Source organism: Ursus arctos, unplaced genomic scaffold, assembly GCF_023065955.2.
Source record: "Ursus arctos isolate Adak ecotype North America unplaced genomic scaffold, UrsArc2.0 scaffold_9, whole genome shotgun sequence".
In the NCBI taxonomy this organism is placed as follows: domain Eukaryota; kingdom Metazoa; phylum Chordata; class Mammalia; order Carnivora; family Ursidae; genus Ursus; species Ursus arctos.
Window position 1 is genome coordinate 77,505,396 of NW_026623111.1, and position 23,333 is coordinate 77,528,728.

A 23,333-nucleotide genomic window follows, 5' to 3' on the forward strand; every position below is an offset into this window, starting at 1 on the left:
TTACTATCCAAATGGCCAATAGACACATGAAAAAATGCTCAACATCACTTGGCATCAGGGAAATACAAATCAAAACCACAATGAGATACCTCCTCACACCAGTCAGAATGGCTAAAATTAACAAGTCAGGAAACAGCAGATGTTGGTGAGGATGCGAAGAAAGGGGAAGCCTCCTACACTGTTGGTGGGAATGCAAGCTGGTACAGACACTCTGGAAAACAGTATGGAGGTTTCTCAAAAAGTTGAAAATAGAGCTACCCTACGACCCAGCAATTGCACTACTGGGTATTTACCCGAAAGATACAAATGTAGTGATACAAAAGGGCAGCTGCACCCCAATGTTTATAGCAGCAATGTCCACAATGGCCAAACAATGGAAAGAGCCCAGATGTTCATCAACAGATTAATGGATAAAGAAGATGTGGTATCTATATACAATGGCATACTACCCAGGCATCAAAAAGAGTGAAATCTTGCAATTTGCAACATGGATGGAACTCGAGAGTATTATGCTAAGGGAAGTAAGTCAATCAAAGAAAGACAATTATCATATGATCTCACTGATATGTGGAAATTAAGAAACAACACAGAGGATCATAGGGGAAGAGAAGTAAAAATAAAACAAGACGAAATCAGAGAGGGAGACAAACCATAAGAGACTCTTAAGCATAGGAAACAAACAGGGTTGCTGGGATAACTGGGAGATGGACATTAAGGAGGGCATGTGATGTAATAAGCACTGGGTTATTATATAAGACTGATGAATCACTGACCTCTACCTCTGAAACCAATAATACATTATATGTTACTTGAATTTAAATAAAAGTAAATAAATTTTTCTAAAAAAGAACACTAAAATATCTATTATAAATATTTTCCATATGTTCAACAAGGTAGAAGAAAGATGAACATGATAAGGAGATAAAGGGAAGATATAAAAATACTAAAATCAAACTTCTGAAATGAAAAGTACACTGATATGGGGCACCTGGCTGGCTCAGTCAGAAGGGTGTGCAACTCTTGATCCAGGGTCATGAGTTCAAGTCCCACATTGGGTATAGAGATTACTTAAATAATAACTTATAAAAAAAAAAAGTACACTCATAGGGTTAATGACAAATTTTATGTGAGTTAATAACAGACATTTTTTTCTCAATTCTTAATCTCTTTAAAAATAACTATTTATAGTAAAAATAATTTCAAGTTATTGTGACATTATATAGCATATATAGAAGTAGAATATATGATCACAATAGCACCAAAGATGAGATGGGAGAAATGGAAGCAAACTCTTGTAAGGTTCATATACTATATGTGAAGTGATACAATATTATTTGAAGGTAGACTGTGATAGGTTAGAGATGTATATTGTAAAACCCAGAGCAACCACTAAAAAATAAAGAAGTGTACCTAGTAAAAACAACTAAATTCATTCAACAAAGGTAGGGATAAAAGCTAAGAGAAACAAAGAAGAGATTAAATAAATAGAAAAACAAACATCAAGAAAGTAAATTTAAACACAACAACATTAATAATTAAATTAAATAGAAAAGTTCTAAACACCCCAATATAAAAGGCAGAGATTGTCAACTGGATAAAAACGTAAGACCTAACCTTATGCTGTCTACAGAAAACCCTCATAACACATAAAGACATAGAAGTTAAAAATAAAAGGATGGAAAAGATACACCATGCATCCATGAATCAAAGGAAGCTGGAGTGACTATAGTAAAATCAGACAAAGCAGATTGTAGAACAACGAATACTAGAAATAAGAGAGACGTTGCATTATGATAAAGGGGTCATTTCATCAACAGGATTTAATAATCCATAAAGATCAGCAAGGAAATGATTGCCACAAAAATCAGAACAGAGTTTACCTGTAGGGGAGAAGAAAGAAGGTATAATTGAAAGGGAAATTGGGCAATGTTATATTTCTTATTTACTTTTGATGCCATAATTTTTATGCAATTTTCTACATAAGCGTTTAATCTTACAAGTAAAAGTTTTTTGGGTTTTATTTAAATTTAGGTTCATACAACATGACGTAATGTGAGATAAATATGAAAACTAAGAAAGCTAAGTTCAGACTAGTTCTTAAGGCAGCTGTCCTGACACCATGGCAGAGATTCTAACTCAATCTACCTAAACAAGTGTGAAATTAATTGCGAAATACTGAAATTCATAGAAAAATGGAAAAGAAAAAACACACAATAGCCCCATGTATTCAAGAAAGCCAGTACTCATAAAATCTTCATTGAAGCTTTCCAAAATTATATAGGTTCTTTCATCAATAAGCTAAAAGTTTATATGAAATACTGACCTCAAGTAAAACCACAAGAAAATTATTTACACTGATTAGCTCCATGAAAGAAGGGACTTGTCTGTTTTACTCATAATTGTATACATACTGTTTACATTTAGAGTGGCAAACTGTCCTAGCGTGCTCAGGACATAGAACTTTTAGTGCTAAAACCACATACCCACATAAATCAAGATGTCTGGCCACCCTATCAGAGTGCTCTGCATATTAATCAATAAACATAGAATCATAGTTGATATTCTAAACTACACTTTTAGTCTTTTCATTCAACAATAGTGAATACTTTGTTGTTGTGTGGAGAGAGGCAGTGAGGGTATAATCATAAATAAGCTAAAACTCTGGCCTCCAATAGTGGGAAAGCCAGAAAAATAAATAATTATACTACAAACAGCACTGCCAATAATTAAGATACAAAATATAGGAGAAGAAGGTTCTGGGGAATGAGGGTTAGTGGAGTATGAGATAAAAGGGTTGACTTGGGACATATGGATGTATTGGCACGTGAAGTGCAACAATGAATGATAAATCAAACTGTCAGGTAGAAAGAAGAAATATAGAATACAGGAGAAGGAAAGATATGAAAAGAAAGAAACAAGTTCAGTTTGAGAAATATTGAGTTTGAGGCACCAGCAGCAGGAGATAAATCAAACTGGCATGAAGCAATAAAAGTTAGTCCATTCGGAGAAAGAAGGTGGGCAGCATGTGATTAAAGGGCAAGTTCTACAGCCACAGCTACTGCCACAAAACAAAAAGGTCATTCTTCATATAAAAGCAATAACTAGACCTTTGAAACATACTCATCTTCAGGGACATCAACATATACAGCAATCACATATATATTGTTTATTTAAGCTTAAAAACAGAGTGCATTCCCTGAGGTGGTCTCCCTAAATTCAGACTGGCTAATAAGATAAATTATTATTGGTGGCATAAGCTCATAGGCACGAGTGCAAGACCATGGACGGCTCATGCTTCTGTGGCAGGCAAAGTTAACCACTCCTCCATCAAAGAAGAAATCTGAGAAAGAATATATTTAGGAGCTGGTGTTACCCAGCTTAGATAACTGATATAGAACCAATATAGATAACTAATATACAGCTGATGTAGGGTGCCATTTATTAAAATCAAGTTCAAAAAGCAATTAAATTCTCCTTAGCACAATATGCCAGGAGAAGTCACATTACTAAAAGGACTATGTTTTTATCATATTCTACTAGGCAGTTGTCTCTAGGGAAAATTTGCTTTGATGAGAAAAAACATCCTTCCTTCTTAGATAAATGTGAGAAACTCAGGAATAGCTCTCAATAATCTGGAATTGGAATATCCATTCTCTCTCCTACTCATGAAATCAGAGCAGCTCAGTCCTGTTCTTTTTAGGCTGCAAATCCTGGGTTGAAAAGAGTCTCTCCGATTAAATGGATGAAGGCTTAGGCAATGAAGTTTGCAGACTGGGGTGAAAAGAACTTCCTGAAGAAAATGTGAAGATAATACACTGGAGGACTGACCAAGCCAGCTACAGTAATAGGAGAGTGGTAATTAGGAAACAGAAAAGTTAGGAATAAAGAGTATTTGCATCCTTCTTTTGAAGATCTAAGACTCTAAGTTCCTCTGCTCTTCTGTGGTTCAAGGTAACAAGTTATATAAAGTCCCAACATCTATTCTTCCTACATCATACTGACCCTTAATTGAAATAACTGTGTATATTTCTGCATAGTCTGGTGTGTCGCTGATATTAAAGAGAGGTAAAGCAGAATGAACCTAGGGAAGAGATAATAGCTACTTTAAATTATCCAGGAAAGGGGCCCCTGTGCGGCACAGCAGTTAAGTGTCTGCCTTCGGCTCAGGGCATGATCCCGGCGTTATGGGATCAAGCCCCACATCAGGCTCCTCTGCTGTGAGCCTGCTTCTTCCTCTCCCACTCCCCCTGCTTGTGTTCCCTCTCGCGCTGGCTGTCTCTATCTCTGTCGAATAAATAAATAAAATCTAAAAAAAAAAAAAAAAAAATTATCCAGGAGAGAAATGATACCTGTACCTTCTATTAATTATCAGCATGTTGTTGCTGAGTATTGCTAAAACAGGGCTCAACAGTATACAGCTGCTCTGAGTTGCCAAGCATAGACTTTCCTAGTTTCTTTCACAAGTCAGCAAGGCGAAAATCTATAAAACAGTAAAAGGAGGGCCTTGCAACACCCCACTTACAGCTCTCTAAGCAGAGTTCACATAAGTCATGTAGCAAGTTTTTAATTCTATGTGTAGCTCGTTAGATATTTTTTAAAATTTTATTCCAAGAATTACTCTTTCTTATTTTTTTAAAATTAAGCATCTATGTGTTACAGTATTGAGCTAAAAACTGAGAGTAACAGTAAAGATCATGGCTATTGCCCCCAAAAGAATCACATTTAATGTGGCATCCAGATAAGTTAACAGATAATTAAGATATAGTACCAAAGTGCTGTGAAAGTGTCAGTAAAGAGTCAAAGAAAGACTTGAGAAATAGCAGTCACAGAGTAATTTCACTTTACCTGAGTCTGAAAGAGTAGGTAGGACTCAGACAGATGAGGAAGGAAGGAACAGCATACTGGGCAAAGTATCAGCAGCTACAAAAGCATGGAGGTGAGTGAGCATGAATTTCTAGAAAATGCAGAGTTGAAACTGCTGATATGTATGTGGGGTAAGTGCTGGGTGTGGGTGAGAGAGAATGTGGGAGGCCAGGTAAGGGATCAGACCATGAAGAATCTTATGCACTATGCTAAATAGTTCAGATTTTAACCTTGGTGTTAAAAGGATTTTTTTTATAATGATTTTTTATTATATTAAAAAGGATTTTTTTTTAACAAATAACATAATTATATCTTAGGAAGATCATTTTAGCCATAAGAGAGAAGTAAGGAACTGAAATAGAGGAAAATCAGTAATATTTTATTGGTTTAATTCAGAATAGAAATAATGAGTCCTGAACAGTCAAGGGCAGGTATATGAAGAAAGGGAACTAATTTAAGAGACAATGAGAAGATAGAATCAATAGATCTTTTTTTTTTTTTTAAGATTTTATTTATTTATTTGACAGAGAGAGACACAGCCAGCGAGAGAGGGAACACAAGCAAGGGGAGCAGGAGTGGAGCAGGGAGCCCGACGAGGGACCCTGAGATCACGCCCTGGGCTGAAGGCAGACGTTTAACGACTGAGCCACCCAGGCGCCCCAGAATCAATAGATCTTAATGATCAATAAGCATGGTCAGTCAGGGAAGTCTAGAATAATTCCAAAGTTTAAAATTTATAATTGACTTATAGGGAATTTTTCAAAGGGGCTAGTAATGATGGGGAAAATGATGAACTGAGATACTTGGGAGTTTCAGATGTCAGAGACTACCCAGTAAAGATGTCCAAAAAAGTAATAGCAATGAGAAGGCCCTAAGATCAGGAGAAAGTTAATCTTAGAGATATAAATCACCTATATCTCTAAAGACTTTCTTCTGGGATTCATCAGAATCAGAATAGGGATAGTAGGTAAAGCTATGGATTTGAACAAGAAAGTGCACAAGAAAAGAAACCAGCAAAGGAGAGAAAATACACTATATAAACATTTAAAAGACATTAAGAAAAATAATCTTTAAAGAAGACAATGAAGGATTGATTGCCAAGGGAAAAAATGACAGCCTGATTCAACATTTAACAAATGTTTATTAGGTCCTAACCATGCATCAAGTACTGTTTTAAGACAATAACTGGAAAAAGAATGAGAAAAAAATGATGATGTTACAGATACCAGGGAAAGAAATATTTCTAAAGACAATGTTCAGCCGCGTCAAAATAAAATCAGGATTCAAAACATCACAGGTATAAGTATTTTGGGTGGTGGTTGGTGGTTAATATATTGTTAGGGAGGTTAATGTTTATAACAACTCAATTGTATTAAATACTGACATAGGCTCCAAGAACACTGATATTGATATCAGATGAGAAAAGCAGTAAAATTCAAAAATTAAAACAATGACAAATCTGCACTCCACCCAAAGAAACCTAAGTCAACCTAATATCCTAATGTCATTAGTCATTTAAACACAGTAATGGAATTTGTTTAAAAATATATAGTGTAACAATAGGGGAAATGCAGATTAACATGGGAAAAACTATAATTAGGATGGTAGTAAGCTCCACAAAATCATCAAATTAGAAAAAGCAGAAAGCAAATTATAAGTGTTTGTTAAATGTTTCCCCTAAGTCACTAACTGCAAACAAGTGAGAGAAAATAATTATTGCAAGTAATTATTTAAACTATCCATTACAACTCCATCTCTTCAAGTATAGCTTTTTTTTTCTCTCCAAAATGTGGGCTCTCATTAGTATGTTCAAAAAGAAGACTGATATGGTCAGTTAAGAAGCATCCATCAGGGGCGCCTGGGTGGCACAGCGGTTAAGCCTCTGCCTTCGGCTCAGGGCGTGATCCCGGCGTTATGGGATCGAGCCCCACATCAGGCTCCTCTGCTATGAGCCTGCTTCTTCCTCTCCCACTCCCCCTGCTTGTGTTCCCTCTCTCGCTGGCTGTCTCTATCTCTGTCAAATAAATAAATAAAATCTTTAAAAAAAAAAAAAAAGCATCCATCAAAAAGTACACGAGACTATCTTTAAACCATACTGCAAACTAGAAATATAAAAGTTACATCTTAGTAAATCAAGTGTCTCTGGCTAATGGTTGCAAAAGTGTGTGAAGCAGGCAGAATTACAAAGAAAAGAAACAGTAGACGGTAAGAAATAACACAGGATTTGGAGACTTATATAGTCACCAGAGACAGGAAATCAAAATCCTAGATCTAACCCGTACAATTGAACGTAGGATGGAGATAACCATTGTAGCATCAAAAGTCCTAGCCATACGCTTACTGACCTTGTAAAATGTGACAAATGATTTTACCAGTTATCACCTGTAAAATTAGGAGAGTATTTTCCCTATTTTATGTTTTGTTACACTTACGAAGTGGTACCATTATGTTTAACAAGCACACAGAAACGGGCCTGGCTGAAAGTGAGGGGCCTGTCACAGCGGCTTGCCTTTCCCTACCTCTTACCTGTTGCCTGCTGCTTCAGGAAAGGTACCTGGTAGGATCCAGGACCCACATGCTCCTCAGTGCTGCCACCTTCAGCCAATCTAAGCAAGCGGGGAGCTCGATCATACATAATTGTGGGAAGGAGGGGCCGGGCGGGCGAAGCCGCAGCTGAAAAAGGGTAAAAACAAAGTGACTAGAGGTGTGGAGCAAAAGGAAGCTGACGACAGTATGAAGAGGGTCGAGCAGAACTTAAATGGACGAGCTACCATAGAGGCTATGCCCCACCTGCTCGTTGGGGTCAGATTTCCCCTAGGTCAATTTATAGCCCCGTGGTAAAGTGAAAAGGAGCGCGACCAGGGATAAGATACCCCGCACAACCATCTATCCGTTCACCAGGCGAGCGTTGAGGTGCTCCACCAAGAAAGGAGATTAAAAAGTAGGCGCCAGTCCCTAACTTCCGGTCTTCTCTCCGCCCATTTCTCTCCGCCCCGGAAGTCTCTAGGAGCGAGGGGTCGAAGTGCTCCTCCCTGACCAAGCGCTCGGAGCATGCGTACTGTGCTGCGGGAGTCCCGCCTCGTTGCGCCCTGCGCGCACCGCGTTCCTGAACGATAGAGAGGGAGAGTTTTGGGAGTTCTGTTGCGGCGCCACCAGTTTTAAGTTTTGTGCTCGTTGGAAAAGCTCTAGAAAACACGTTAGAAGAGGTTAGAACCCGCTTGACTATGATCCCTTTCCGCTATAAACCAGTTAGAGCGGCAGGGAAGACACTAGCAAAAACTGTGAAAGAAAAAAAACATGCTCTCCAAGCAGAACCTCGGTTCTGCGAGCTCAGCGCCCACTCCTACTACAACTACGTTCACAACCACAGAGGAGAAAACACCTCTGCTCTATCGTACAGATACTCCAAACTACGAAGAGAATCTCAGGAAGTGGTGGTAACAAGAAACAGGGAACCCGAGGAAGGAGAGGAAAAGCTCACCAACCGAAGCAATGCAAAGGGCAGGTAACGGAAAGCAGTGTTTGTTGTCACATGCCAGGCAACGGCGACATTGACTTCTTACGCTGTTGAATACAAAGCAAGGGCTTGAAAAAGCCCAGTCCACCCCCACCCTCACCCCCGAACCAATGGGTCTCTTAAACTCAGGCAAAAGGAACCTGGCTTGTGCAAAGGTCTTAAGGAGTCTGTCAGAATCCACCTTAAAGTGGTCTCTGGCTTTTTTTTTTTTTTTTCCCCAGCAAGAATCCCTCCCACATTCTAATCACCCTTAAAGGCTTAAATAAATAACTGCCTTGACCATGCCTCACCCCCAAATGAGCTACAGTATTTACCTTGCATCTACTTCGGATTTTTACAGTATTTATATTCTGTAGAACATTTGATACCCAATTCCGTGGGTCATTTATTGTGACAATTGTTCTATATAGGTTGGAATACTCTCCAAGGCTATATGCTTCTCAAGGATATATCTGTAATACCTTTTTTTCTTCCTACTCAGTAGCTAGCTGAATATTTACTTTAAAAAACACATATTGGGAAAAATATATATATTGGCATATACTATAGACTGCTGCTAGGCTATGGGGATACAAAGATACAACAAAGTTCAGCCTCAAGCATTCTTTATGGAATAGAGAAAGAGATGTGTATTAGCCATAATATGAGGTGACAAGAGAGATGTATAAAATAAAAAAATATTGCAGGACTTTGGAACCCACCTCTTCCTACTAAGAAATTAGATGCTGATCAGTAATCCTTTCTCGTTGACTTCATTTTTCCTTGCATGCTTGCAGAAAGCCTCATAGTTTTCTCAAAGTTATTTAAACCTTATTTTCCCAAGCTTCCACAGATAGCCATTGAGATCTAGAACACATGTACTATTAGATTTTATGATATAGTATGAAAAGAGTCACAAAAACAAAAGAGAAAAATCTGTGCTTTGGAAAATGATCCAGTGGTGCTGTAAATTAGCTTTCTATTGGTGGACATTCCTTAGGGACTTCATTTTCCCTTGACCCAAACAAGAATAGAAACCCAGAGCAAATTCAGGTCTGGGCCATCTTTGTAGCAGTCACTGGTGCAGACTGACAACCTCCTGGCTATTCATGTCTGTTGTGGCCTTGATTACTCTTTCCTTGAATAGATTTGGGTTTGAGATTGGGAATGGAAGTGATAAAGCAGGGTTTATCTGCTTTTAGTCTGATTTGATTTCTGCCAGTGAGCCTAATCTAATTTAGACAGAAGGAGTTCTTCATAAGGTCTATCCTAGCTCATTTGCAGATCTCTAAACAGGACTTTGTGACCTTAAGACCTTTGTACCAGCTACAAACACAGTGTTTTTCTATCTTGCCTGCCTCCTCAGTGCATGTTCTTTTCTCAAGGACCTCATAGAAGGGTAGCTGATGCATGGTAGGACTCTAATGTTGCTGGTCTTGTGGCCAGATCCTTTCTAAATAATACACCTTTGTCTTTAAATAAAGGTACAACCTCTACACTCTATAATTTTGTAATACTTGGAGTCTCTCAGAATCTCCATTCTTAACACAGAGTCTTTAAAAAGTTTTTAGTGTGAAAATCCGTCCTCTGTTTCCTTGATCACTGTGGCAGTTCTTTCTACCAGCTATTATTTCCTTCTTATGGTTCAGTAACAAATAAGGCACACCATATTTCAGAATTGGAAAATCTTTTTACATGAGAACAGTAAATCTTTTTCATTATCTCTCATTGTAGTAAATATTTCCTGAAGAGTTCAGAATGAATGTGCTGCAGAGAAAAATAAATACATTAACACAGAATTATAATTACATATAAAGACAAAATAAAGAATTTGGCTCAGTATTTCTCACTTCCTACAAAATAGTTTTAATGCTAATTATCCACCCTATACAACTATTTCCATGGTATTAGTAAGAAATGGAACCTATGTTTGAACTAAGATTTATTTGACTACAAAATTTGGGTTCTTTCCATTCCTCCATGTTGGCTACTGCTAGAATAAACTTTAAAATGAAGTTTGAATAAATCAGATTGATTCTTTATCAAATATGTTAGCTGCAATGAAGAACTCCATAGTCACCGATTTTTCCTTGTAACATTCTGTGGATTACATAGATAGCAGGCAATGTCTGGAGTATTGCATGAGGTGGAATTCTGCCTTCAATAGCTTTAAATGCTTTATAAATATTACAAAACTGAATTGGTTTGAAAACTAATTTCTTCAGCCCATTATGATTTGGTTTTCCATTGTTTTGCTTGTTGTAAAAATAAAAATCAAGTAATGGTAATACATTACTTGGCATGTGTTATACAACAGAATGTACTTTGTCAATGTTATTAGAGGTCACGTTGTAAGGTGATATGCATTCAAGTTAAAATGGTAAAAATACTTATATAATCCTTTGAAGCTTACAAAGTATATTTTATGTTCAGTATTTTGTTTAATATAAATTTATGTCTCTAAAGTGCAGACTTCATATGATTCTAAAATATCAAAATTTCATAAAATGTGTTTAAAAAATTATACCATGTTATCAGTGACCACCTAATTTTTTTCACTTACATTTATTGAGCATCTATTATATGCTAGCACTGTGTGAAGCACCTTATATGAATAATCTAAATCATTTCTCATATAACTCATGAGGTAGGTTCTATTAATATCTTTATTAGTATGCTGAAAGCCATTAAATTTCTCACCCAATATCACATAGTTAATGAATAATGGAGCTGGATTTCAAGCTAGTAAGTTTAACTCTAGACTTGTTATCTTCTCTTTTTTTTTTTTTTTTTTGAAGTATGCTCCAATGTGGGGCTTGAACTCATGACCCTGAGCTCGAAACCTGAGCTGATATCAAGAGTTGGACACTTAACTGAGTCCCCCAGACCCCCCTCTAGATCTGTTTTCATAGCCATTATAAGGGACATGTCCCCAGCTATGCTCTACTTTCACACCCAATAGTTTTTTCCTCAGTTCTTATTTGAGATTGGCTGTATGTTTGTTAATTCATCTAAAAAAGAATGTCTGGAGGTAGTCTTTCAGGAGTGATATGGTGGCTCCTTGATGGCAAGGAACCAGAATGCTCTATTATCCTGCTACATATCTTGATGTATGCCTCCCAGTCTGAGCTGAGCTCATGGTCTAAAAATTATCTGCTGGAGCTCCAGCCATTATAAGCAGCAGGAAGGGAAAATACAAGTATTCCCCCCTCCCTGTCAAAGAGACTTCCCAGAAGTAACACATAGAAACTACGTGCTTACATTTCATTGGCCCAAACTATGTCAAGAGGCACGTATAGCTATAAAAGAGGCTGGGAAACATAGCCTATCTCTGGGTATCAGGTTCTATTACTAAGGAGAAGGGAGTCCGTGTGAAGAGAAACACCTCTCAGTTTTTTCCACAATCACCCTTTTGGGAAATCTCCTTCCTTGGTGTCAAAGGTACCATAGTTTCCAGGTGCTCATTATACTTTTCCTGAACAGCACCTACTGTCTCCTCTAATTTTTTTTTTCTCTCATTTTTCTTTCTCTCCCATCGTCTTCTCTCTTTCTCCCTTGGTAATCATTCATTCTCAAACCATGTATCCTCTTTGAGATTCAGGCATTTCCAAGTGTCTGCTCAACATTTAAATATAAGTGATCCATCATTACTTCAAATTAAGTATTCTCAAACCTTAATTCATTTTGTCTCTGGAAGGCCTGATCACACTCCTAATCTGTTTCTCTTCAGAAGAGCAATATCTTCCCATACATAAGGCTTAAAACCTCTTAGACTACTTCTATTCTTTGTGCTCCCACATCCAAACAGCTGCCAGTTCCATTGTTTCCACCTGTGATCTTTCTGAAATTCACCCCCACCACATTCTCGTTGTCATTTTGTTGATGCTCTCAACCCTACTGATTTGGTGTACTCTAACATCTCAAGTGGAATCCCTTTGGTAACCTGTTACAAGTTATCCCACACACTACAGGCTAATCTTCCTAAGTACAGTTTTGAAAATGTCACTCTCAAGCTCAGAAATCTCCTGTTGCTACTGTAAGCTTGGCACTGGGCGTTTCAAACAAGCCAGTCTACCTTTCCATTTCTGTATCTTCCAGCACTCCCCATTCACACAAGTTACATAATGTTCACACAAACCTTGCCATTTTCATTTCTGTGCTTTTGTTCAAGACTTTCTCTCTGCCTGGAAATGCCCTTCCTTCACTTCTTATCTATGAATGTTAAACTCTAGTGAATATCGTTTTTTAATTACAGCATTTAGATAGCACATTTTAAAGAGTACATTTTTAATGTTTGTTGAATATTTTAAAAGGATAGTAAAATATAAAATGAAACACCAGCAGAGCAGTATTACTTTTGATACCAGGTTAGTACTTTAAATTTAATGAGAACCAAAATTTGTGAATGTTATGAAACAACGAAAGAGTACTAGCTTCTTGAGAAAAAAAAAAAAATGAACCATGATTTTAGTAATTATTCATCTCCTAAAAGTTTTCACAGACATCCACATTTGTGGGTAGTTTTTGTTTTTTTAAAAAGTATTGTTCTAAGGGAGCCTGGCTGGCTGGCAGTGGAGCATGCAACTCTTGATCTCAGGGTTGTGGGTTCGAGCCCCACATTGGGTGTAGAGATTACTTAAAAATAAAATCTTTTTAAAAAAAAAGAAATGCTAAGTGAAATAAGTCAAGCAGAGAAAGACAATTATCATATGATTTCTCTCATCTGTGGAACATAAGAACTAGGAAGATCGGTAGGTGAAGAAAGGGATAAAGAAAGGGGGAGTAATCAGAAGGGGGAATGAAGCATGAGAGACTATGGACTCTGAGAAACAAACTGAGGGCTTCAGAGGGGAGGGGGTGGGGGATGGGATAGACTGGTGATGGGTAGTAAGGAGGGCACGTATTGCATGGTGCACTGGGTGTTATATGCAACTAATGAATCATCGAACTTTACATCAGAAACCAGGGATGTACTGTATGGTGACTAACATAATATAATAAAAAAACATTAAAAAAAAAAAAAGAATTGTTCTGGGACACCTGGGTGGCTCAGTTGGTTAAGTTTCTGCCTTCGGCTCAGATCTTGATCCCAGGGTCCTGGGATCGAGTCCCACAATGGGCTCCTTGCTCAGCAGGAGCCTGCTTCTCCCTCTGCTTGCCACTCCCCCTGCTTGTGCACACACTCTGTCTCTCTGACAAAAATAAATGATTTTTTAAAAACTTAAAAAAGTATTGTTCTGAGGGGCACCTGGGTGGCTCAGTCAGTTAGGCATCTGCCTTTGGCTCAGGTCATAATCACAGAGTCGTGGCATCAAGCCCCACATCTAGCTCCCTGCTCATCAGGAAGCCTGCTTCTCCCTCTCCCTCTGGCGCTCCCACTGCTTGTGTTCTCTCGTTCTCAAGTGATTAAAAAAATCTTTTAAAAAAAAAGTATTCTGTCAGATAGAAGGAGACCAAGAGGAAAAGTTTGGGAATTAAAGGAGCCAGGTTTTTCAGAGGTAGTACCAAGAATCACAGAGTTTTCTACTTGTTAGAGTGTATTAAGCATATCCATACTAGTAAGCACATCTGTACTAAAGTACCAATTATTAATATGAAGACATATAAGATCATATGTCTTAGTGAAAACATACTGGGTCAAGAGAAGTAGAAGATAAGCCACAGACTGGGAGAAAATATTTGTGAAAGACACATATGATAAAGCACTATTATTCAAAATATGCAAAGACTCTTAAAACTCAACAATAAGAAAACAAGCAACCCAATTTAAAAAATGGAAAAGAGAGCTGAAGAAAAAATATATATAAGAAATATATAAGAAAATATATATCAAAGAAAATATACAGATGGCAAATAAGCATATGGCAAGATGTTTGACACCACATGTCATCAGGGAAATGCAAATTAAAACAAGATACTACTTATGTTGGGTTCTCCAGAGAAACAAAACCAATGAAATATATACATATAAGGAGAATTATTACAGGAATTGGCTCATGCAGTTATAGAGGCTGAAAAGTCCCACAATCTGCCATCTGCAAGGTGGAGAACCAGGAAAACTGATCATATTCAGTCCAAGTCCAAAGGCCTGAAAACCAGGGAAGTCAGTGGTCTAACTCCCAGTCCAAGGTTAAAGGCCTGAGAATTGGGGACCACTGGTATAAGTCCCAGAGTCTGAAGGCCCATGAATAAGGGGTTCAGATGTCCAAGAGCAGGAGAAGATGGCTATCCCAGCGCAAGAAAAGAGAACATTTACATTTAACAAAACTTTGCGTTTTTGTTCCATTCATTCCCCCTGTGGATTGGATGATGCCTGCCCACATTGATGAGGGCAGATCTTCTTCACTCAGTCTACTGAATCAAATGCTAATGTCTTCTAGAAACACACCACAGACAAACCTAGAAATAATGTTTTACCAGCTTTCTGAACACTCTATAGGCCTGTCAAGTTGGCACATAAAATTAACCGTCATATTACTACACACCTATCAGAATGGCCAAAATCCAGAGTACTGACAATACCAAATGCCGACAAGGATGTAGAGCAATAGGACCATTTCTTGTGAGAATGCAAAATGATACACCACCTTGAAAGACAGTTTGGCAGTTTCTTACAAAATTAAACATACTCTTATCATACAATCCAGCAATCATGCTCCTTGGTACTTCCCAAAAGGAGTTGAAAATTAATGTCCACATAAAAACCTACACACTGATGTTTATAGCAGCTTTATTCTTTGGTTTGGGGAGGGTGGCAGGGAGTCCTTTTTAACTATTTAATGTGATGTGAAAGGTATGATGTGCTGATGCTCCATCATCTCAATAGAGAGTTCCCAGGAAGGGAAAAGGCTGAATTTTTTTTTAAAAATTAAAAAAAAAAAAAAACTTTAAAGAATTCAGCAGGGAGTTGATTACATTGCAGAAACATATCATCCTGTTTTGTGACATGTTAGAAACCTAAACCTTAGAGCTTTGTTTCCTCCACTGCATACAGGTCTGATCATTTCTGGCTAAAAATGGGGATTTGCTGGCATATTTCAGCCAACTTCTTCAGGTCTTTATCTGAATACACGATTGTTTCTTTGGTGCCAGCTACAGCAGGGGCCTCCCCCACCACACCAGGAAGTTACGACAGTGCTGTGTTCCCAGGCAACATAGGAGGCTTTATCATCCGAAGCAGGAGATGCCATGACTACACACGGGTGATTATCTAAACAGCCTGGCCTCATTGAAGCAACTCCCAGTGCGCTGGTCCAGAAGTCAAATTAAAAGCTCCAGGATATACCAACAGCTGCCAGCCCCTCTGTATGTAGATTTGTGCAAGCTCCACAAAGCAATGTCATAGCAGATGCCCAAGCCCACTCTGCAATAAGGATTATCAAATGTGGAAAAACTATCACCGGGACTCAATGCTTTAGACTTTCGAAATGTAATTTTCCCAGGAACATCAATGTCAAACAGATGGTGCTTTCTGTGCTCTACCAGTAAAATTCCATCAGGCCTAATATGGCACAGGTGTTGTATAATCTCCCAGCATCCTCTTCAAGAATGGAACCTCCAATGAGATATATGCTGCACTCCTTTGCTACTTCAGAAAGCTTCTGTGTGGCTTCACCAGGAATTTTCTGCACATGTTCAGGAAAATATTTCATGCCAAATGGAGAATTAAAGCATTCTGGTAGAGAAACTATTTTGACTCCTTCTGTTGCAGCCTCCCAGACAAGGCCACAAGCTTGAGTGAGGTTATCTGATTTGATGGAAGAAACCTGAAGTTGGATGAGGACCAAATGGAAAGTGGCCATGGCTCTCCCAGGTAGCACCATGGGTGGTGCAACAGAGCAGAGGTCTCTGGGTGGAGAGCCTATAGCAGCTTTATTCTTAATTGTCAAGTCTTGGAAGCAAGCAAGACATCTTTCAGTAGGTGAAGGGATATATCCAGTCGATGGAATGTTACTAAGCACCAAAAAGACATGAGCTATCAAGCCATGAAAAACATAAAAGAAACTTAAATGCTTATTACTAAGTGAAAAGGGCCATTCTGAAAAGGCTACATACTGTATGATTCTAGAAAAGGCAAAACTATGAAGAGAAAAGATCAGCTATTACCAGTTGCGGAGTAGGGAGATGAACAGGTGGAGCACAGGATTTTTAGCACAGTGAAAATACTCTGTATAATATTATAATGATGGCTATATGTCATTATACCTTTATCCAAATCCATAGTATATGCAACACCAAGAGTGAACCCTAATGTAAACTACGGACTTTAATGTGTCAATGTAGATTCATCCTCAGTTTAGGAAGAAAAAGTGCCATGCCGGTGAATGATGTTGATAATTGGAGAGATTATGTATGTGTGGGAACATGGGGTACATGTAAAATCTCTGTACCTTCATTTCAATTTTGTTGTAAAACTAAAAACACTCTAAAAAAGTAAGTCTTTAAAAAAAAAAAAAGGATGTGAGGAAAAAAATTGGATAATCAGCTGATAATATCCATTTACCCCACTGTACTGTCATTATGATTCTTACATATGTAAAATGATGCTCCATAAATGCTTATTAAATTAAATCAAATTTCCAGGAATTTCAGTGAAATAATATGGTATTTAAAAAGTTAATTGAAAGAATGAGTCTTACACAGGGAATCTAGGAATGTAGTAACTTAAATATGACCTCTTTCCCCTCAACTACGAACTTTAATATATCTTTACACTCTCTTAAATAAAACCATTTCTGAGGTCTCTGGGCAGCCAGGGACAGGTAAAGGCTTGGATTCTATGAATGTTCCAGTAGAGAAAATAGAATAAAGCTTTCCTTCCACATGAGATAGGCATCATCTTCCACCACTTCCAAGATTTCTATCACTGAAGGTGCCTGTGGGGTGCCACCTGACCCCAGTAAGCTAACAAATAAAGATATAATACATCTAATACATCTATATAATAGATATATAATAGATTTAATACATCCATATAATCATCTAAAATGATATTCAGAGAGAAGAAGATCTTGTCAAAATAAACAGAATTCAGACCACTTTCTATAGGTGATAACAGAGACAGATGACCACTAATAAAATAATAAGAAGGTTAAGTATAGCACAGGAAAGAGATTCTGAAGCTAAACATATGATTTCCCAGCTGAACAATTACATAGATTAATTCAAAGAAAGTTTAGTCAGTGTTGAGACCCAAATAAGCTCGAGAGACCAAATGGAAGAAATATGTCAAAACAGAGAACAAAAAAATATAAAAATACAGAAATTTAGAGGAACAGATAAGAGACCTGGAAGATAGATCCAGAAGAATGAATATGCAAATAATAGGCATTCTTTTTTTTTTTTTTAATAACAGGCATTCTGAAAGCAGAAAAGATAATTGGGACATGGGAGGAAGTTAAAAAAAAAAAAAAGAATCCTCAGAGTAAGACTTGAGCCTCTTTAGATTAAAAGGACGAAGATTGAGTTGGTATTAATGAAAAATAGCATACATCTGGATATAGCTGAAAAATTCTTATAGAAGAGACAGAATAAGTTACTTATAAATGGAAAAGATCAGAATGAAATTAGAACTCTCATTTTCAACACTGTAACATCATAGACAAAGGAAAAACATATGCAGATGACTAAGGGTAAAAAAGTGGATGGAAACCAAAAGAGCCTATGCCCAATAATAATTTTGTTCATGTGTCAGGGCATAAGTAAGACTGTGGATGTGTGAGAATTTAGAAAAGATGCTATTTGTTATTCACACATAGCAAATGAAGAGACTCATGAAATGGCTTTAACCAAAAAAGAAATTATCTATATAAAATTATATGAAAAGCCTCAAGGTAATGTATTTTCTTTACACAATAAAGAGGAGAGGAAATAATGTTTGTCAATGAACATTTTCTGTAAATATATCATAATTATATTTAAATATTAATACACAATAACAGACTGACCAACTACAACTGTTTGTATATGTTCTAAGTAAGGACTCTAGGAACTAAGATGACATAGCTGATGAAAAACTAATTTGCAGTCTGACAAATTATATAGAAAAAAACCAGGAATTTGGGGGATCTAGAGGAAGAGGTAACACAAAGTGTCATGGGGGTCATGGCTGATGAGAAAGAGAAGGAAAGAATAAAGAAAATGAAAATATTCTAGAGGCTTCATCTTACTTTGGAGAGAGACCAAGAGAAAAATAGAATGTTTTAGTAAGGAAAATTACTATCTTGTTTTCAAGTAATAGTGAAGAAATGTGTCTGATTTGGAGCACAGGAAAAGAGAGGTAACCAATAATAGAATGAAAATCTTATAATAGAACTTCCACATTACCAAAAAAAAAATGGAATAAGTAATCACTAATACAAGCCAGCATAAATGCATAAAAGAAAAAAACAATGTAACATAAATAATAAAAAATTAAATAAAAGAAAATCAAGCATATGATCATTGCTCTAAGTATAAAGCATTAAGTTCTCCCACCAAAGATAGAGATAATCAGATTTAAAAATCTCATGGATGCTACTATTTCCAAGAATCAGTAAAACACATTGACAGTAAAGGAATGGGAAAATGATACCAGGGAAACTCAGACCCTGTTGAAGAAATAACCAACTATGGGAGATTTACGGTTAAAAGTACCAAACGAGACTTAGAGGGATACCAGCTAGTGATAAAAACGAAGTTTATGTATACTGTACACTTTAAACTTATACAGTGCTGCATGTCAGTTATAGCTCAAAAAAACTGGGGGAGAAAACCAAGTTTATGAAGATGATACAATAGTAGCAAAACCATAGGCATCAGATATTACAGCTGTTACATAAAGCAGAAGCTCTTAGAAATGGAAGAACTTGATCAAAACACAGTAATAGTGGACATGTCAGTGCACCTCTTTCAGAATTGGATAGACGGAAAATAAGTTGTGAAAAATAAAATCATTAGACTTGATATACAAAACCTTCTATTTGACCACAAAGAAGCCTTAACAAATTTTAAAATACAAAGTTTTCATGAAATACCAGGTATTTTATATAGATATTCCCTCCCTAAAGGAGAAGGAATATTCCTTAAATGTTGAACTTAACCAAGTTCTCTCAAAGAGGAACAAAGAAAAAAAGAAACAAGGAAAAAAAGGAAAATCTTGAAACAAAGAAGAATAAATACAGTGGAAAAACCTGACAAATGCCACCACAGCCAGGTGATCAAAATTAATTTCAACACTGATAAGTTGTGTTGGCAGTTTGTACCTTTGATATGATGTGATGAAAATAGCACTGTACCCCTATGATCTTCCCCCAAAATTCATAACCACAGTCTAATTATGAGGAAAACAGACAAATGCCAATTGAGGGAAATTCTACAAAATACCTGACCAGTACTCCTCAAAACTGTGGTTGTCATCGAGAACAAGGAGAGTCTGAGAAACTGTCACAGCCAAAAGGAACCGAAGGAGATACAACAGCTAAGAGCAATGTAGTATCCTAGATGAGATCCTGGAATAGATAAAGGATGGTAGGTAAAAACTAAAGAAATCCAAATAAAGTATGGATTGGTACATACCAATGTATCAATATTGGCTCATTATTATAGCAAATATATCATGCAAATAAAAGATGTCAATAAGGGAAATTGGGTGTGGGATATAAAGAGGTATCTCTGTACTTCACACTTTTGGAAAGACCCTAAAGTTAAATGGGGAAAACATCATAGAAATATCAATTCTCGCAAAATTATTATGTAATCTTACACAATTTTAATTAGAATCCCAGTTGATTTTTTGATATAATAAATGTGGCTGTATAGAGAATAATAAAAGAAGGAGAATGGTGAGGAATAACTCCCATTACCAAATATTAGAAGATACAGTAGTTATAAACAACTATAATTAAATTAGTGTGCTACTGGCCTAGAAGTAGACAAATAAATCAAGAGAACTAAAGAAAAATTCCAGAAATGTTTCCCAGTATATGTAGACATTTAATATAAGACAAATATATTTTAAGTAAGAAATGAACTCTTTAATAAATTGTGCTAACACAACAGACTACCCAATTTATAAGAAAATAGAATTTACCCCTATAATGCACATTTAAAAAAAATAATTTCCAGATGTTTTAAGATGTAAATGTAAAAAAATGAAACAAATTAGGGGCGCCTGGGTGGCGCAGCCGTTAAGCGTCTGCCTTCGGCTCAGGGCGTGATCCCGGCGTTCTGGGATCGAGCCCCACATCAGGCTCCTCCGCTAAGAGCCTGCTTCTTCCTCTCCCACTCCCCCTGCCTGTGTTCCCTCTCTCGCTGGCTGTCTCTCTCTGTCGAATAAATAAAAAAAAAAAAAATGAAACAAATTCATGCATAGAAATCTAAAAAATTATGGGCAAGGGAGAGCTTAACCCCTAGAGACAGAAACTAAGAGAAAAGATAGTTACTACATGAAAATATCAAAATTTCAAAGGAAATGTGAGGAAAAGCATATCGGAGTGAAGTAAAATATCACTTTTTTAGTCACAAGAAAGGCAAAGATTTAAAAGACCAATAAAACTTATCTTCTAAGAAATATAATTTCATAATGGGTGGTGGAAATGTGGACTATCACTTTGTTTTAATACTATCTGTGGATATGCCATAGCTATCCCATAAAAATTAAATATTCTATCATAAAATGATATACATTCATGCATACTTATATCCATATATTTAAGCAAATTTATTTTTGTACTGTGTAAAATGTCAACAACAAAAAAGTAAATGAAATACCTATTAATAAGGGGAATTAGTCATGTCACCATGAAATACTACACAGACATTTTAAAGATTGAATTAAAGTCATTCCAGTTACTTGGCATGATTTCCATGAGGTATTGTTGGGAAGCACAAGATTCAGAAAAATATACAAGACACCATATAAGTAAAACCAAGAATTACCACCCCCGCCCCAAAACCCCTCGTTAAGTATTAAATGTACATGTGCATATATATTCGTGTATATGATTATGTAAGCATGGAGAAAATATGAAAAGATGCATGTTTGGGCATTAATAGATTTCCTAAAATGGGGAGAAAATGTGGGTGAAAGAGGAGAAGAATGAGGAAGAAATAGATAATGATCACAATTTATTCATTGTTTATAAAATGAGGGAAACGTTTCAGGATTATGTAATAAAATTTAATGTATGAAACTTTGGTTGAAAGATACAAAACAGGGAAAGAAAGCAGGCAGAGCTGTGAAATGTTTTTATTTTAATGCCATGAATGAGGTAGAGCAAGAACGTGGTGAGAGGTAAATCAGGTAGTGTTTGCAGTAAAGGTTGCAACACACGTGCATACACCGTTTGGGCTCCTTTGCGAAATATGTTATCATCCCACCTGATTCAAATGACACTGTGATAAGAAAAACCCAATGCCAAATGAGGTAAACAGGAATCAGAGGCCGTGCTATATGTGGTCTAGTGAGGTCCATCAGGGCGAAGATGTTCAGAGGCAGTTGGAGAGGTTTTACTGCAAAAATGTAGAGTCATGAAATTAAGTCGTGTAAAAATGGGTTAAATGAAGTTTGCACACTGAGGAGTTTTTCAGGAAGGGACAGATAACATGTTTCTATTACTAACTTTGACCAAAATCAGTCTGCATAATAAATCACCTGCCAGAAAGCGGTGGCAATTATTCATTCTTCTGATACTCTGAAAATTGGGTTTGAGATCGAGGCAGATGCTGCCACCTGATCCTTAGATTGCTCTCCCTGTCCTTATGGTGGGTTACTCTGGGTTGGGTCCTCCTAGAATGGATGGTGCCAGCTAACAATTTACTGATAATATGCTTTTAATGGTCTAAAAATAGGGCAAACAACACCAGATGCAGTACTTTTGTTTAAAAAAGTGTGAATGAAATGGTATGGTATTTAACTTTTTCTTCTAAGAAAGTAAAATGAAGACTAGATGAAGTCTTTTTCACTAGGATGTGTGCTTTTTAAAGATCGGAAATCAGTAAATTTTGGCACTTCTCATCATTTAAAATCAGTACATTAAAAATGGAAACTACATTGTATTGAGGTCAAAATCTCACCTGGCTCAACTTATAAATTGTTAATAAAAAATTTAAGAATATATTTACATGGCATTTTTAAAAACCTGCTGTCTTGCATAATGGTCCCAAAGGAGCTTATTATAGTTTTAGAAGATTCTCCGTTGTTAGAATTCTATCTCAGCACTTACAGTGTTTTACTAACTATATGTAGCTATATTCTTCTATTATATATGCTGACCATGTTAAATTGATTTGCAGTTCTCATTCATTAAGAAAATCTTCTGATTAAAATCTCAGTACTTTAAAAATAATTACCTCTTAACGTTGAATATTACTCAACCTTAAAAAGGAAGTCCTGTAAAATGTTAGAACATAGATGATACTGGAGGACATTAATCTAAGTGAAATAAGCCAGTCACAAAAAGACAAACACTATATGATACCATTTTTATGAGGTAGTCAAATTTATAGAAACAGAAAAGAAGAATGGTGGCTTCCAGGGACTGGTGGAGGAGGAGATGGGGAGTTGTTTATGGATATAGAGATCTGTTTGGAAAGATGAAAGTGTTCTGGAGATCCTTTGCACAACAACATTAATATACTTAACATTACTGAACTTTAAAAAAATGGTTAAGATGGTAAATTTTATGTGGTGTTTTTTTACCACCACTAAAAATAAAAAGTAAGGTAATGATCTTAAATTATACGAGTGCTTGTGAAATCTCAAATGTGCTTTATGAAATATGCTTTCTTCTCATGGTTGAAATATAAAGGATTTGTTGACAACATATCTTTACCAGGTGAAGGAAGATTCTACTCAAGCCCAGTAAATAAGGTAACAAGTATTTATTAATTCTCTATTATGAACAAGATATTGAGAGGTATGCAACACATTTTCGTAGATACATAGATGTAGATAGAGATAAGGTTGTTGATGCAAGTCCTAAAAGCATTAATA

General features: G+C 36.6%; 1 protein-coding gene and 1 pseudogene across 1 annotated transcript in view; both read right to left on the reverse strand.

Annotated features, from left to right (window-relative positions):
- Nucleotides 1-7,498, reverse strand: part of STPG2 (sperm tail PG-rich repeat containing 2) — a 295,285-nt gene extending 287,787 nt beyond the window's left edge. The window contains exon 1 of the mRNA XM_048211740.1: nucleotides 7,390-7,498. Within this exon, the coding sequence (XP_048067697.1) occupies nucleotides 7,390-7,498 (109 nt within the window). The remainder of the gene's footprint in view (nucleotides 1-7,389) is intronic.
- A 7,825-nt stretch (nucleotides 7,499-15,323) lies between these two features.
- LOC113263063 (omega-amidase NIT2-like) lies at nucleotides 15,324-16,182 on the reverse strand (annotated as a pseudogene).
- Between the last annotated feature and the right edge of the window lie 7,151 nt (nucleotides 16,183-23,333).